The sequence below is a fragment of the Rutilus rutilus genome (genome assembly GCF_951802725.1).
Source record: "Rutilus rutilus genome assembly, chromosome: 10".
NCBI lineage: Eukaryota > Metazoa > Chordata > Actinopteri > Cypriniformes > Leuciscidae > Rutilus > Rutilus rutilus.
The window spans coordinates 39,800,500-39,817,401 of NC_140215.1; the positions used below are offsets into that span (position 1 = coordinate 39,800,500).

At 41.5% G+C, this 16,902-nt stretch overlaps 1 protein-coding gene across 1 annotated transcript in view; it reads right to left on the reverse strand.

Annotated features, from left to right (window-relative positions):
* Nucleotides 1-2,776: 2,776 nt before the first annotated feature.
* LOC311298341 (piezo-type mechanosensitive ion channel component 2) overlaps nt 2,777-16,902 on the reverse strand; it is a 92,709-nt gene continuing 78,583 nt past the window's right edge. The window contains 10 exon segments of the mRNA XM_084421168.1: nt 2,777-3,436; nt 3,865-4,084; nt 4,339-4,462; nt 4,464-4,623; nt 4,869-5,038; nt 5,163-5,255; nt 5,675-5,863; nt 8,383-8,530; nt 12,444-12,602; nt 14,854-15,068. Coding sequence (XP_084277294.1) covers nt 3,184-3,436; nt 3,865-4,084; nt 4,339-4,462; nt 4,464-4,623; nt 4,869-5,038; nt 5,163-5,255; nt 5,675-5,863; nt 8,383-8,530; nt 12,444-12,602; nt 14,854-15,068 — 1,731 coding nt within the window. The 3' untranslated portion in view covers nt 2,777-3,183.

The following is a 16,902-nucleotide window of genomic DNA, read 5'->3' on the forward strand; positions in this document are numbered from 1 at the left end:
GTCTGTTCCTGAGCCGGAGCCAGTGTCTGTTTCTGTGTCTGTTCCTGAGCCGGTGGTGTCTGTTCCTGAGCCGGAGACGGAGCCAGTGTCTGTTCCTGAGCCGGAGCCAGTGTCTGTGTCTGTTCCAGTTCCTGAGCCGGAGCCAGTGTCTGTGTCTGTTCCAGTTCCTGAGCCGGAGCCAGTGTCTGTTCCTGAGCCGGAGCCAGTGTCTGTTGCTGAGTCGGAGCCAGTGTCTGTTCCTGAGTCTGTGCCTGTGTCTGTTTCTGAGCCGGTGGTGTCTGTTCCTGAGCCGGAGGCGTCTGTTCCTGAGCCCTCAGTGACCGCGACACTGGCCATTATGGCCACAGCCATGTGGTGTGTGTGGGCTACGCACACACTTGGACCGGTGGTGTCTGTTCCTGGGCCGGTGGTGTCTGTTCCTGGGCCGGTGGTGTCTGTTCCTGAGCCGGTGGTGCCAGTTCCCGAGCCGGTGGTGCCAGTTCCAGTGCCCGAGCCGGTGGTGCCAGTTCCAGTGCCTGAGCCGGTGGTGCCTGTTCCTGAGCCTGAGCCGGTGGTGTCTGTTTCTGAGCCGGTGGTGTCTGTTCCTGTTCCTGAGCCGGTGGTGTCTGTTCCAGTGCCTGAGCCGGTGGTGTCTGTTCCAGTGCCTGAGCTGGTGGTGTCTGTTCCAGTGCCTGAGCCGGTGGTGTCTGTTCCAGTGCCTGAGCCGGTGGTGTCTGTTCCAGTGCCTGTCCGGTGGTGGAGAGGGGGGGGGGGGGGTCTCCACACTGATTACTCGGTGGACGAGGTGAATTAGGAGGGAGGATGCCGTCATCCTTTTCCTCTTCATCGTCATCTAGTAGATGAGGGGATAATTCCTCATCTTCATCATCATCGTCCCCCGCTATACCTGCGAGGGCATCTCCGATGAGAGGGGGGAGTTCTGGGGACTCCACATCCATAATCTCGCTCCAGGTACCTGGCTCCGGTAGCTGTTTAACTGTCTCCTCTGGGATCTGAATCAGAGAGGAGAAGCATGGGTCCTTGTTTCCTGATATTGCAACTCTAAGACTCCTTTCACAGATCTTAGGCATGCTTAACACCCAAGCATGATATGCAGAGCGAATGCGGATCTCTCACAGAAATCCATAAGCCACAGGAGAACATGCAAGGAGGAGCATCCTTTCCTCCCGTGCTCTCTGCCGTTCTAGCCGTGGCCATATCTTCACCCTCTTCGTTCAGTAAACTTTCACCATGACGTGTAGGTTTACTATCCCGGAGCAGTGAATACAGAGTAATTCTGAAAATAATCTCTTATTTTCTGGTATCTAATACGAACTGAATCATATTAGATTAGAAGATAAGGCTGTTTATTCTCTATGGGTGGAAAAACTCGCCTTGATGTGGACGTTTTCCCACACTCGCAAGAAAATGCACTCCTAACATCAATATAGATTTTCGCCTTTGTGACCGACTGTGGAAGCACCAATTACACCAACGTTACAGATGTGGTGTAATTGGTGCTTCCACAGTCGGTCATGTCTGCGGCGTTCCCTTAGTGAGATACCGAACGGATGTTAGAAAGAGAACTGGGACAGCACTTGTTGTTTCTATTGTTCTCCTCATTTGTAAGTCACTTTGGATAAAAGCATCTGCTAAATAATTAATTGTAAATGTTAGAATAATGCAAACATATATAATTATAAAGGCAAAATTCAAGTACTATCATACATCAGCTACTATAGACACAGTAGCTACTTCTTTTGAAGATTGCAATATATTCTGCTGATCAGTATTGGCAAGTTACAATCTAATTAGTTGTGTAGTTATCTAACTTAGTAGTGTGGTAAATTGCCTTTTTTATATTATTACTGCCTTTCAGGCACATTACTTGAGTTTCACATGTCCCTTAGATGAGTTTGATGTTTGGCTAGTGGTAAAGGGAGTATAACATAAAATAAAGATGTGTGTGTTACTCAATATAAAGGCCAGGGCAATAAAAGAAAAGTATCAAGTCAAAACTCCACTCAGAAGTGTTTATTGTACAGTGCCAAAAGTGAAAAGGTAAAAAGAAAATAATATTTACCATATTTACACAGGAACAAATAACAATACAAAAACAAGGTGGGAAAGCGAACTCGAGAGATGCCAAATCAAAGAAAGAAATAAAACAAAAAAAAAGCTAACTAACTTCTTATACTTTTATAATGGCTAATATTGTTTATTTAAAAAATATTTTTCAATAAATATTATTTGTATATAATTAACATGTCATATTTAGTATTGAGAAAGGGTCCGTTAGTGATTGTGATTTTAACTTCAGTGAAAATTACATTATTACACCATTAGACGGCGGCAAAGACCGTCTTCATGAGCGAGTCAGTAGCAAAGACTTTTATACTGAAGGGACCGAAACAAGGTTGTAAACAAGGATGCTGTTAAGAAACTCCTTATTAGACGCAACTGAAAAAATGCATTGACTAGCACGGTCATGGAAATATCCCCTGTAAAAAGGACAAAGATATTGCTTTCCTCAGCGGACATTTAAACTGGTATTTTATAATGGATTATGGACATCGACCTGAAGAATGTAAATCTTATTTATTTACGCTCTTGTGTAGAACTGTTGTATAAAAGCAATATCACACTCATAGCGGCGTTGAGCCATATCGCACGCCTACTTGTTTGATATCGCTCATTTATTCCTCCAGACCAAAGATTTTTAACATAGTCTTAATGTTCAATGAGAACTTATCAGCTAAGCAACAAGATGCAATACAAATGCAATACAAGTTGTTTTCCACATGCCATGGTTTATTATGTGAATCACTATGCAGCATAATATTACAACATATGAAACAGTCTAACTGAATTAAAAAATCTCATTGAAATATTAAATATGAAATAGTCATGCATTGTATGAATATTGATATAGCAATAGTGAAGTCAATAAAGCATAAATTATTTCATCCAACCTCTATCATTCATGAATATATGATTTATTTTACATTGATGCTCTTTTCAGTTTATGCAGTACATGGCTTCAAAAACACATGGATAGATGTAAATGCACATCCTATTCAGTAGTACTGCAGTACGATGTATAAAAGACTTTCTGCTTGGTGCCTTATAGCAGACGCTAGTTTCATACAATATTGTCCTTCTGAGATGTTCAGAGGTTGATATTTTGACAGTCATAAATGAAAGCTACTCGTCCTTTTGGTGGGTCATTTTGATCATGGTCTCAGGTGAGCGGTACAGGAAGATGAGCTTGTCAAACAGTTGCTCTTCCATCTCCATCTCTCCAGCCTCTCTCACAATAAAGATGTCATTGCACAGTTTGAGCACGCGGTCCACACACGGCAGCTCCTCGTACATGATGGATCGAGATATGCCTGTGAAGAATTCCCGCACAAACTTACCAACGACCAGCACCACGGACATGTACATACCCACAATGCTGCAGCACAAGAGGAGAGAAAACAACAAGATGGATAGATTTCATATTTTAAATCACCAGTTCATTCAAATATTATTTTTTTTACATTATTTCTGCAATTGTAATTTCTGTGTAAATTAATTTATGCCACTGCAAAAAGTACTGCACACTGTAGCTGCTAAATATACGTGAATTTTAATCTTGCCACAAACACTGTTTTGAGTTAAATACTGTTTATTTTAAATATTAAATTACCTTTAGATGTGCATTACATCATACATTTATTAAGCAGATGTTGTTAGATAAAAGTAAATCCTCTTTCACTTCATTGCATACTGAAGATGTTCTTGGTATTTTTTCCATCTTTTTGATCATTAATTACTTTCTTTTAAAGCTGCATGTATCATACCAGACATGATACAGATATTGTAAAAATGTCTTAAACTCACCCATATCCGGCTAGGAAGCCCACACTGGATGGGCTGACTTTATCATTGAACACCACCATCTCAATACTCTGGCATGTGCTGGCTGGAGGCTCAGGAAAACACTCTTCCACCACCCACCACTGCGACCCCATCCCTGCGGAGCTCCCGTTCCCCCGCTGCAGTTTGACGGACAGAGGACGGAAGAACTGGAGATGACCATCATCCGAGCCTCTGGAACGCTCTGTGAATGATTCTGTTAAAGTCACAAAAACATCCTGCAGATCTGACGTTCTAATGCCATTAATTTACATTTTTTTATTTAGCAGATGCTTTTATGCAAAGCAACTTGCAGAAAAAAAATGTAGAGATTCCTCTTAATAAACATGAAAAGTGCAAAGATTGTCTATAAGAGTACATGCAAGAACAAGGTAGAAAATCAGAAATAGTGCAATTGTAAGCATTTAAATAAATTTCAAAATACAGTATTCAACTCACCCACTTGAAGTCGATGTGCCACTTTAGCATTAGGTCCGGAAGTTCCTCTGATATACTTTGGCAGCAGATTTTCCAGCATCCTGACAGGCATCAGAAAACAGATGGAATGAGAAGTGGCAAAAACAGATGTAGAGAGAATCCACATTTAAATGTTTGAGAAACACGTACAGTGGACGGCTGTGTGTCCCTCTGAGCATAGACACCAGTTCATCTCTCAGTACGCTGTCTTCATACTTCACTGTGTGTTCACCAGCCGTCTCAGCATTCATCACCAGCGATGCATTTCTGCTCAAACGAGCAAAATACACAGTGACATATCACACGCACTGTGAAATGTTGATTATGAGATGAGACAGAAGACTACATGAGTGAGAACATACAGCACTGTTTCCCATCATGGTACACGTTCACATTCTGACAGGATGTATAGGATTAACTAAAAAGATATTTTGGGCTCAAGAACTTCATTGGAATACATCAAGCCTTTGGCCTGTATAATGTGTGCAGCTGTTGTGCTTGTGAGAGTATACCGTAGTAAAGTCCAGCGCAGAGTGATGTAGAAGTGTGTTGAGTTGCTGAGTTCATTGATCATGGCGTCTCGGCTGGCAGGACTGACGCTCCACAGCAGACTGGCGTCACTTTTGATCTTTGCCAACACTATGTCCTCTGCCATATAGTTCACAATGAACTGCATCGCCGACTAATTGAGGCACAAGGAGGATAGTTTGATCAGACTGACGTCAGAAGGATGACAGTCTAGCTGTTTAAACTCAAGGTTCAAAGTGTGATTGTAGATAACTACGAGGGACAAATGTAATGTGTACCGGGTAAGTGGCGTAGTGATTGGTCATCCTCTGTAAGGCTGATTGAGAGTAAGGGATCAAATTGTTCTCCTGAGCACTCATGCTGAACAATGGCTGTAAACATAGTCTATATTATTCACGGAAATTAACACTTTTTTTCCCCAGCTATAATATATATATATATATATATATATATATATATGAAGAGTTCAGATGCAAAAGCCTCTAAGTGCCATCTGAAATTTTCTTCTAGAATGATCATTTTTATAAAGCTTGTATATTTAAGTTAAGTAATTTCACTTAAATGACAATTAATGGGTAATTTGCATTGCCATTTAAGTGAAATTATTGAACTTAAATATACGAGCTTGATAAAAATGATCATTCTAGAAGAAAATTTCAGATGGCACTTAGAGGCTTTTGCATCTGAACTCTTCATATATAGACATATTTCACAGATATAAACATACTTCAGAAATGTATGTTGTGAGCACATAATAAAGACAACAATGTCACTGTGTTAAATTGCACACCTCGTATCCTAATATGCTCAGCTGGATGGACACATCTAACGGTTGATTGGTAACTCCTGCTACAGATTTAACCAATGACATGAAGAGAAGAGGAAACCAGACGATGCAGATAAGAGCAAAAATGATGAAGCCGCCCATGGTGTATTTCACCACCTTCTTCTTCCTCTGTCCTCGTTGATGAGGGTATTTCTGTGGCCAGAAAACATTCTGAATACACATGTGATCACTGACACACGTTAGAATCATACAAGTTTCTCAGTTTCGATGAGTTGAATCGCGTGTGATCAGGGTGAACCACTGCCCTAGAGCATTATAATGTCTTTGCAACACAACGTTGGTAATTGACCTAGCTATAGCTGTCATGTAAGTGTGACAGACACTTACATTTTAAAACCAATTGTTGATAAAAGTATCAGCTGAAGTTTTCAAATGGCTCAGAGGAAGAAAGATGCAATTTTATTTCTGCGAATTTGGTCTGAGATGGTGGTAGTAAAATCGACTGAACATAGAAACATTCTAATATTATTTTTTATAGAATTACAGGTACTGAACCACTGACCTACATTGACTTGATTATAATCAAGGTATTAATCAATATTTTTCCTTCTAAATATCAAATGAGTTGAATGACTTCTCTAAGCTCATGAGTTTTTACTTTGTTTTTACCAGTGTGATTACTGAAATGTTCTTTTCATGTATTCTCTAATGTATTCTGTATTTGATATCTGAGAGGTGACTAAGGGGCTGGCACATGCCAGGAATGCAGTAACAGTGCTTGCTTATTTAGCTTGGCTTCCAGAAATGAAATATGGACTCGTTTTGTTTGAGAAAGGTCTTCAGCACATGTTAAAATATTATATTTATATATATATAGTGGGTACGGAGAGTATTCAGACCCCCTTAAATTTTTCACTCTTTGTTATATTGCAGCCATTTGCTAAAATCATTTAAGCTCATTTGTTTTCTCATTATTGTACACACAGCACCCCATATTGACAGAAAAACACAGAATTGTTGACATTTTTGCACATTTATTAAAAAAGAAAAACTGAAATATCACATGGTCCTAAGTATTCAGACCCTTTGCTGTGACACTCATATATTTAACTCAGGTGCTGTCCATTTCTTCTGATCATCCTTGAGATGGTGCTACACCTTCATTTGAGTCCAACTGTGTTTGATTATACTGATTGGACTTGATTAGGAAAGCCACACACCTGTCTATATTAGACCTTACAGCTCACAGTGCATGTCAGAGCAAATGAGAATCATGAGGTCAAAGGAACTGCCTGAAGAGCTCAGAGACAGAATTGTGGCAAGGCACAGATCTGGCCAAGGTTACAAAAAAAATTCTGCTGCACTTAAGGTTCCTAAGAGCACAGTGGCCTCCATAATCCTTAAATGGAAAACGTTTGGGACGACCAGAACCCTTCCTAGAGCTGGCCGTCCGGCCAAACTGAGCTATCGGGGGAGAAGAGCCTTGGTGAGAGAGGTAAAGAAGAACCCAAAGATCACTGTGGCTGAGCTCCAGACATGCAGTCGGGAGATGGGAGAAAGTTGTAGTAAGTCAACCATCACTGCAGCCATCCACCAGTCGGGGCTTTATGGCAGAGTTGCCCGACGGAAGCCTCTCCTCAGTGCAAGACACATGAAAGCACACCTGAAGGACTCTAAGATGGTGATAAATCAGATTCTCTGGTCTGATGAGACCAAGATAGAACTTTTTGGCCTTAATTCTAAGCGGTATGTGTGGAGAAAACCAGGCACTGCTCATCACCTGTCCAATACAGTCTCAACAGTGAAGCATGGTGGTGGCAGCATCATGCTGTGGGGGTGTTTTTCAGCTGCAGGGACAGGACGACTGGTTGCAATCGAGGGAAAGATGAATGCGGCCAAGTACAGGGATATCCAGGACGAAAACCCTCTCCAGAGTGCTCTGGACCTCAGACTGGGCCGAAGGTTCACCTTCCAACAAGACAATGACCCTAAGCACACAGCTAAAATAACAAAGGAGTGGCTTCACAACAACTCCGTGAGTGTTCTTGAATGGCCCAGCCAGAGCCCTGACTTAAACCCAATTGAGCATCTCTGGAGAGACCTGAAAATGGCTGTCCACCAACGTTTACCATCCAACCTGACAGAACTGGAGAGGATCTGCAAGGAGGAATGGCAGAGGATACCCAAATCCAGGTGTGAAAAACTTGTTGCATCTTTCCCAAAAAGACTCATGGCTGTATTAGATCAAAAGGGTGCTTCTACTAAATACTGAGCAAAGGGTCTGAATACTTAGGACCATGTGATATTTCAGTTTTTCTTTTAATAAATGTGCAAAAATGTCAACAATTCTGTGTTTTTCTGTCAATATGGGGTGCTGTGTGTACAATAATGAGGGGGAAAAAATGAACTTAAATGATTTTAGCAAATGGCTGCAATATAACAAAGAGTGAAAAAATTAAGGGGGTCTGAATACACACACACACACACATATATATATATATATATATATATATATATATATACAAACTCCTTGTGAACACTGAAGCTGACTTTTGCCTGATGAAACTGCAAACTATCTTCAATTTATTATAATTCTGACTCTTAAATTGACTGCACTTCTAACTTCTGGTCTTAATTAATCATACCTGGCCTTTGGGTATTTAACTGTAAATCCCCTAACAATAAAATTAATTTGGATGGCAAGTTTTCACCTTTTCCGCTTCCCTCCAGCACTTGAGGATAAAGATGTTGGCATAGATGTCCTCCACACAGATCCAGTTAGACAGGCTAAGAGTGGTGTCTGTCCACACCCAGTCCATCACGGCCCTCAACTCAGTTAGGAAAGGAACAAACCGGAACCTGTGGAAGAAAGAAAACGTCTCGGTTACATATGTAACCCTCGTTCCCTGAAGGAGGGAACGGAGACGTACCTAAGAGGTGATCCGACAATTTGGGATCTCGTTTGAGAGGCCAATGCAATTCGGGTTGTAAACTAAACAAGCCAATGGACATAGCCGGACCTTATGACTTGGCCATACAGCGGAGGTTCAGCAACTGTGCCGCCGGGACATACATCTCCGTTCCCTCCTTCAGGGAACGAGTGTTACATATGTAACCAAGACGTTCCCTTTCGGTCGGTCACTTTCATCGTATGTCAGAGGTGATCCGACGAATGGGTATTCTACCAACACGCCACTGTTGCTGGCCCTATCAGCGCTTGAGTCTCCTGGCTTGCCGCCAGTGTTGGGGCGGAAGGTAGGTGCTCTACGCAGAGAAGGTCAGTCACTGCTGTTCCATTAGACCCACTCAGTGTGACTTATTGGATAATGCTAGGAAAGCGTGCTTTTGAAGGAAAGGGGACGCTGCGGAAGCCACATCCTGCCCGTAGGGAGGTGAATGTGGCGGTTATGCATATGGACTAGCCAAGCAGGGTCGTGCAACATATGGCAGTCTCTGGGGTGGTTCCAGCCTAGCTCTAGGGGCTACACCAGCAGAAACAAAGACACGGGATCGTCCGCAGAGGAGCCGTACCATGGAAGAATACACATATGGGATTGTCACAGGGACCACTACATATGGATACCCAGCTTAACACAGGTTGCACAATGCTTACGAATGTAGGCCTGGCATCAGACGCTCCGCAACGTCTGACTGCCACAGGTGTGACGGAGGACCTCAACAGGGTTAGCCATTTCTGGGGAACACTACTGGAGCAAATAGATGCACCTATCCGGCCCAGCATGTGGGAGTGGCGTTGCAGGCCGACATTTAAGAACCAGTACTGTCTTTAGTGACAGAATCTTCAACTCAGCTGACTGTAAAGGTTCAAAGGGAGGCCTCTGAAGTGCAGTGAGCACCAGAGAGAAAGCTCAAGAGGGTACTGATTTAGGACGAGGATGATTCAACCTTCTCGCACCTCTGAGGAACCTGACGACCAGGTCATGCTTCCCTATGGACTCACCTTCTTTCACATTGTGATGCGCGGCGATTGCGGCAACATACACTTTGAGGGTGAAGGGAGACAGCCTTTGCTCCCACCCATTTTGAAGGAAGGAAAGCAGAACACTGACCAAGCATCTTCAAGGATCTTCTCAGTGGGAAGAATACCATTCAATATACAGGTTCCACTTAAATGCGTAGAGGCGCTTCGTAGAGGGGGCTCTAGCAGAAGTGATAGTGTCCACCACTGACTGGGGTAGGCCACTTAGAACCTCTGCGTCCCTTCCAGGGACCAAGACATGGAGGTTCTAGAGGTCTGGACACGGGTGCCATAGAGCACCCCATCTCTGAGAAAGCAGGCCCTTCTTCAGAGGAATGGGCCAAGGAGGGGCTGTCACCAGGAGCATGAGTTCTGGGAACCGGGTCTGGTTGGTCCAGTGCGACGCAACTTACAAGACCTGCTCCTCGTCCTCCCTGACTTTGCACAGCGTCTGTGCGAGAAGGCTCACTGGGGGAAACCCATACTTTCGTAGGTCCCGGGGCCAGCTGTATGCCAGCACATCCGTGCCGAGGGTCCCCTCGGTCAGGGAATAAAACAACTGGCAATGGGACGAGTCCAGGGAGGCAAAAAAATCTACCTGTGCGGCTCCGAAGAAGTCCCATATCAGCTGGACAACCTGGGGATGGAGTCGCCACTCTCCCAGAAGCGCAGGCTGTCATGAAAGCTTGTCGACTTCACAATTGAGCATGCCAGGGATGTGAATGGCACGAAGCAACCTCAGATGCTTCTGACTCCATAGGAGGAGACTCCCATAGGCGAGTTGTGAAATGCGACGGGAGTGTAGACCACCTTGTTGGTTGATATACGCAACAGTCGCAGTGCTGTCGGTACGGACCAGTACGTGTTTGCCGTGTAGCGGCCCCTTGAGGCAGCCCAGCGCAAGGCGTACTGCGAGCAACTCAAGGCAATTGATGTGCCAATGCAGGGGCCCGTGTACAGATCTGACACTGCATGCCCGTTGTACGTGGTCCCCCAGCCGGCGGCAGAGGCATCCATGAATACCACAGCATGCCTGAACACTTGTTCTAGGTGAACTCATGCCCGTAGAAACGAAGGGTCCGACCACGGGCTGTAGGTTTGGTGACAGTGCGCCCCTCTCGGGACTTGGCCGTGAAGCCAGTGCTGAAGCTGTCTCATATGAAGCAATCCGAGCGGCGTTACTGCGGCTGCGGATGTCATATGCTCCAGGAGTCTCTGAAAAAGTTTCAGTGGGACAACTGTCCTGCTCTTGATCAAATTCAAGCAGTTCAACATTGACCGGTTGACTGAGACCAAATCCATACAGAGAAAAGAGATCCTCTGCACAGGGGAGAGTTTGCTCTCTCTGGTGCCGAAGCGCACAGGGAGATGGCCGCGGCCACACAACAGGGCGATAGTACAAGCCTATGTGAGCTCTCACAGTCTCATTGAAGACGCAACCTCTAACCAGCAACTCATTGAAGTTGCCCACTCTGAAAGCTGTGAAAACAGCTGTTTTGGTTGTAAGGTCTTTTGAGAGATTGGGACTACCACTGCTCACGTTGTTCCTATTTAGCATCTAAACTCTGGAACAGTCTTCCTAACATTGTCCGGGAAGCAGACACACTCTGTCAATTTAAATCTAAACTAAAAACACATCTCCTGGCATACACATAGAACATTATACATTCCTATTATTCAAATCAGTTAAATGATTATTAGGCTGCATAAATTAGGTCAGCCGTAACCGGAAACACTTCCTACAACACCCGATGCACTCGTTACATAAGAAGAATGGCACCGACACCAACTAGTAGAGGCTTCTTTCCAGAAAAGACTCGTCCAGCAGACACTCAAAGAAGATCCTTTGCAGAACAGGAACAGCATTCACCGTTCAGTTCCGAAGCGAAAGACAATATGCGCCGCATCCGCTTCCGTATTTATACCCGCGCGACAGGGCGGAGCATCTGATGCGCGTTCGCATGCCAATGTCCATTGGCTCGTTTATTTTACACTCGAAGTGGATTGGTCTCTCAAGCGATATCCCCATTCGCCGGATCACCTCTGATGTACGTCGAGAGTGACCGGCTGAAAGGGAACTGCCCATTAGTTAGACACACACATTAACAATGGGCAAATCATTAACGCATCATGCTTCTCTGATTATTTGAGCTGTAGAAATGATCCACACAGAACAATTTTCAGGATTCCCTGGTCAGGATACTAATGGCTTGAAGTTATGCTCCAGGATTCAAGATTTTAGACTTATTAGGCAATCAATAATTACAAAATGAGATTAGCCTCATTAAGAACTATTAACTAACTATGACAAATTGTAATGAATTAATAATTAAATAAATCACAACATTAACATTTGTCTGTGATGTGAGCAACTGTCTTTTTTACTCTTAACATAGTACTATATTAACTCTTTCCCCTCCATTGACAAAACCTTCCGGCTATCCATGTTTTTACTGTTATACGGTAAAAGGCGCTATTTTGCAACTTCTGAAAGAGTTAAAACAAAGTATTTTTTCACTTTAAAATAATGGTCCAGATTTAAAAACAAATGCCCTTCACTTGAAAATAAGATAACTTGAAGTGATCTTCAAGAACAACCAGCAATCTGGACCATTATTTTAAAGTATTTCTGAATCCTGAAAGTCCTGAATTCATATTTCATGCATATTTACCTATTAATAATGGACCATTATTCTAAACTGTTACCCTTTTCATTTAGTAGACTGTATGACCCGTTGTTTTATTCATTCTGTTGATTGTACAGAAACAAATCAGTCGTTGTAACTGACTTACCCCTGAAAGAGGAAGAGGTTGAAGTAGTTGTGGTTCTTGGTAAGAAAATTTCCAAGAACACGGTTAGGGTAGCCACATTTGATCTGGTATGCTGAGAGACCAAAATAGATGCACTTGACAAAGTACCACAGTTGAGCAACTCGATTCCGGTTGAACCTCCTGAAATAAGAAACATTTGAGAAAAATTTTAATGAACAATTCTAACGGCCTTTTCTCTCAGAGACAAGTCATTTAAACTTATACTATTCATTTTACCTAATGTAAAAGAGGAATGCTACTGTCCATAGTCCATCGTGGTTGTATCTCTCTATTAGTGTTACTCAATGTTAGTTCTGTATTTGATACTATCGACCACAACATTCTTTTGAATAGACTCAAATTATGTTGGCATTAGTGGAATTGCATTAGCATGGTTTAAATCATACTTATCTGACCGTTATCAGTTTGTAGTAGTAAAAGAAGAGATGTCATATTGATCACAAGTTAAGAATGGAACAAGTTAAGAATACTAGTACCATTACTGTTCACTCTGTACATGCTACCCTTGGGAGATGATATCATTGGGCAGCATTAGTTTTCACTGTTATGCCGATGATACCCAGCTCTATATTTCTTCGCGCCCCGACGAAACTTACCAATTCATAAAATTAACGGAATGCATAGCTGATGACTAGTAATTTCCTACTACTTAATTCTGAAAAAACAGAGTTTCTAATGATTGGACCAAAAACCTCTGCACATACAGTAATAACGTAGAATTCTGTCTAAAAATTGATGGCTGCTTTGTCAAGTCTTCGTTATCAGTTAGGAACCTGGGTGTGCTTTTTGATACTGTATCAATCTTTCATTTTCACGTTTCTAGCATCTGTAAAACTGCATTCTTCCATCTTAAAAATATATATAAGTTATGACATATGCTTTCAATGAAAATGCGGAACACTTAGTTCATGCGTTCATGACCTCAAGGCTAGATTATTGTAATTCTCTTATGGGTGGTTGCCCTGCACGCTTAATAAACAAACTACAGCTGGTCCAAAACGCAGCAGCTAGAGTTCTTACTAGAACCAGGAAGTATGACCATATTAGCCCGGTTCTGTCAACACTGCACTGGCTCCCTATTAAACATTGCATACATTTTTAAATAATGCTGATTACTTACAACGCACTAAATGGTTTAGCTCCCCAGTACTTGAGCGAGCTCTTAGCGCATTATAGTCCTTCATGTCTATTGTAGATGTAGATTTGTCTGATCTTTCATCTTTCAGGGGTGTAGTAAGTGTCCTGCTTCACAAGTTCTAGTCAGGAAGATCTGGAATGTACTAAATTAATTTCTCATGATATGCCCCTTTTGGACATACCGGTTTGACAAATACGCAGACTGATACCTTCATTTGAGTAAAAGATAGTGATGGTACAAATAAATCAACTGTTGGATGCATGAGGCATCAGGGAGTTGTAGCCCATATGTTTCGTCTGTTAGCTTGTAGAACAAGTTTTAAAGTTTGTTTGGCTTGGCTTAAGTCCGAATTTTTTAATTACATGTGTGTCAATTAAAGATTTTACGTTGCTAAATATCAGGGGTGGAACTCAAAACTTCTTTGTTAGTCCAAAAACAGCTTTTATTGAAACCAAGCTGCTAAAGTAGTTTGTTTCATATTTTTGACACAGTATGAGGTCATGAGACCGCATTTACAGAAAAAAAATTCAAAGCCTACTTCTACATTATTAATTTCAATCATTGCCTCTTTAGTCCCATCTAGCGATTCACGCATGTAGTAGGAGGTGAGTAAATCCGAGACAGACGCAAACACAGGATTACTACAGCAACAAAACGATAGAGATGCATCCGAGGATTACAAGACGTTGTGCAGTGACAGTCTTTGCATTGCCTTTCTTGTGATCCTAACAATCCCTGCCATGTGAAGCTTGACGGATTAAGAGCTTTGCGTATTGTAATGGACTGAATTAGGATGCAATTCATAGAGTAACTTTAGACTGTGATAATGTGTGTCATTGTACTGTAGAAAGCACATGCCAATGCAGAACTTCAGTGGGTGAGAGAAAAAATATATATATTGCATTTGATGAAGAAAAACTTTGGATGAGATGCGAGTACGACAATGTTTAGTCTGTTTTTTTCAGAAGCTTATTGATCAAGAGTCCGCCCCATCCAACTGCCTCAAGTGTTTTAAAATAGATTTAAATAAATTCCCTTTTAATTGTGATTTTTAAGACTGTTTCTGCAAGGAGATGGGTCGGTGTGGCTGTTCACACTCCCAGTGTTTTTGCATCAGGTTTGGTGTGAAAGGGTCTAAATTAGTTTTGATCATTACATAAATATACTTCCATTTGTGTAATTTCATAATTCAGATCTTTTTCAGTGATTAACAGTTCTTCAGTTATTCCTCACCTCTCTGTGACACCAGGCAGTATGAAGAACATCCAGAAGTGGATCCCAAACACAAGCACTACCTGGAAAACACACTTCCCAAGGAGAGTTTTACGGAGATAGAGTGCTCTGTCCACAATCATGGTACTAAACTGGATGAGAAGCATGACGAGGAAAGCCTCAGGAACTTGGTCTTCTGACAGTGACTCTGTTATATCGGCGGCCGCGCTGTGCTTCTGTATCAATCATTCAATACATTCATTAATTACCAAATAAACAAACACAGAAAAACAGATGAGCAAGTTAGAAATGGTGGTGGTCACATCTCAACAATGAAATTCAGTATGCTCAAATGTCCAAATAAGAGTCTTCGACACTTTAGCATGTTGATCTAACAGGCATGGGTCTTTCATGCACAAAACACTGCTAATGTTTTTTTGCATAATGCATCTAGTTAATGATGAAATGTATCTGTTTTGCTATTATGCTATTCATATCTTTATGAAAGTTCAAAATTTTGTTATAAAAGGAATATAACACAGATACATATTAAATATTTTCTGTCAGGTTATTGATCATTAATGATTGTTAATGATCATTAACAACTCAATCTCTTTTCAGGGCGTCTCTATTGCTGCATTTACATCATGTCATAATTATGAGATGACAACTTTTTTTTCAACTTGTACCGGTTGTATGTTACAAGTCGGTACAAATGTTGGTACACATTTCTACTATAAAGCAGCTCTACAGTGTGTTTGTGTTTTTACCTGTGGACGTCTGATCTCGATGGACTGAACAGAATAAATGAACCCATGTCTAAGAAGGTGGAGTCACAGCGCCACACCTACCCATTACATAATTGCTACAAACCAATGGTAGTTTGAAGGTATTTAACAGCCTGAGCCAATTTTTCCAGAATGTTGTCTTGGCAAGCTGTTTCAAACTCCCGAAACAAAGTCCAAACCAACTTTGTTTTTGGCCTGATTTTGTTGGAAATAACGTCATCTCAGTTTTGTTCTTCAATTTGGCTTTGAAAATATACCGTAAATAGTAGACCATCCAGGGACTTTTGGCAAACTCTTTTAAACATACTATGCTTTCTGCAATTCCTTAAGGCGAGACACTACAGGTGAATAGGGTACAAATTTTAACTAGCAGATATCACCATGAAACTTTCCCAGTTGATTACCTACATTAAGATGAGAAAAAAATGTATTACAAGTTTTCTGTAATTTAATGTTTAAATATGCAAATAAGGCTATATCTAATTAAATATGCGCTAATTTGAGTATTGGATAAAATCTGAGTATTGGATAAAGCCAGGTTAAAAAAAATGTTTCATTGTGTTCACATATTAGATGGGAAAAAAAATTACAGATGGATTTATGGATATCTACTTTTGTTATCCTGTAAATCTGAAAATACTGTCAATAGCCTTAAAAAAAAAAAGATTTTCGCCATGTTTTTTGGAATAAAATGTTATATAAATCAGGCTAGGAATAATATATTTACAAATCCCTCTGTAAATGTCTTCATAATATAACTAGGTACAAGACTGGAAAGTTTGGTGTATATAGGTGCTACTGAAGTGGAGATTTCGGACTTGGAGTATGAGAGAAAGGTCATTTTGAGAAAACAGGCTTTAAAAATTTATCATCAGCCAATGAGATTGCGCATTCAGCCCTTTTACTTTCACGATTGGTTGCTGATAAAAAGGAAATGACCATATTTGGATCCGACAGCATTGTACAGGAGAGAGAGAGAGCTTTCTAACGGTGCATGTGATAACAGGGAGCAGACAGCGATCGCGGAGCAGCATGTTGATTAAGAACGCAAACTTTTGTTGCATTTATGAGAAATCTACAGACGCAAACAGACAAAGTGGAGTAAAATAAAGACCTAAATGTGTATTTCGGACTTTTTTTTCACCACAAGTCTGAAAGAAGACATGTTATTGAAGACAAATATCCAAAAATCTCAAAATTGACCAGTATAAAAAAAAAAAACTATGTTTTTGCCTGCCGTGTCTCGCCTTAATTTAAATACTTCGCTAACATAATTAAATTA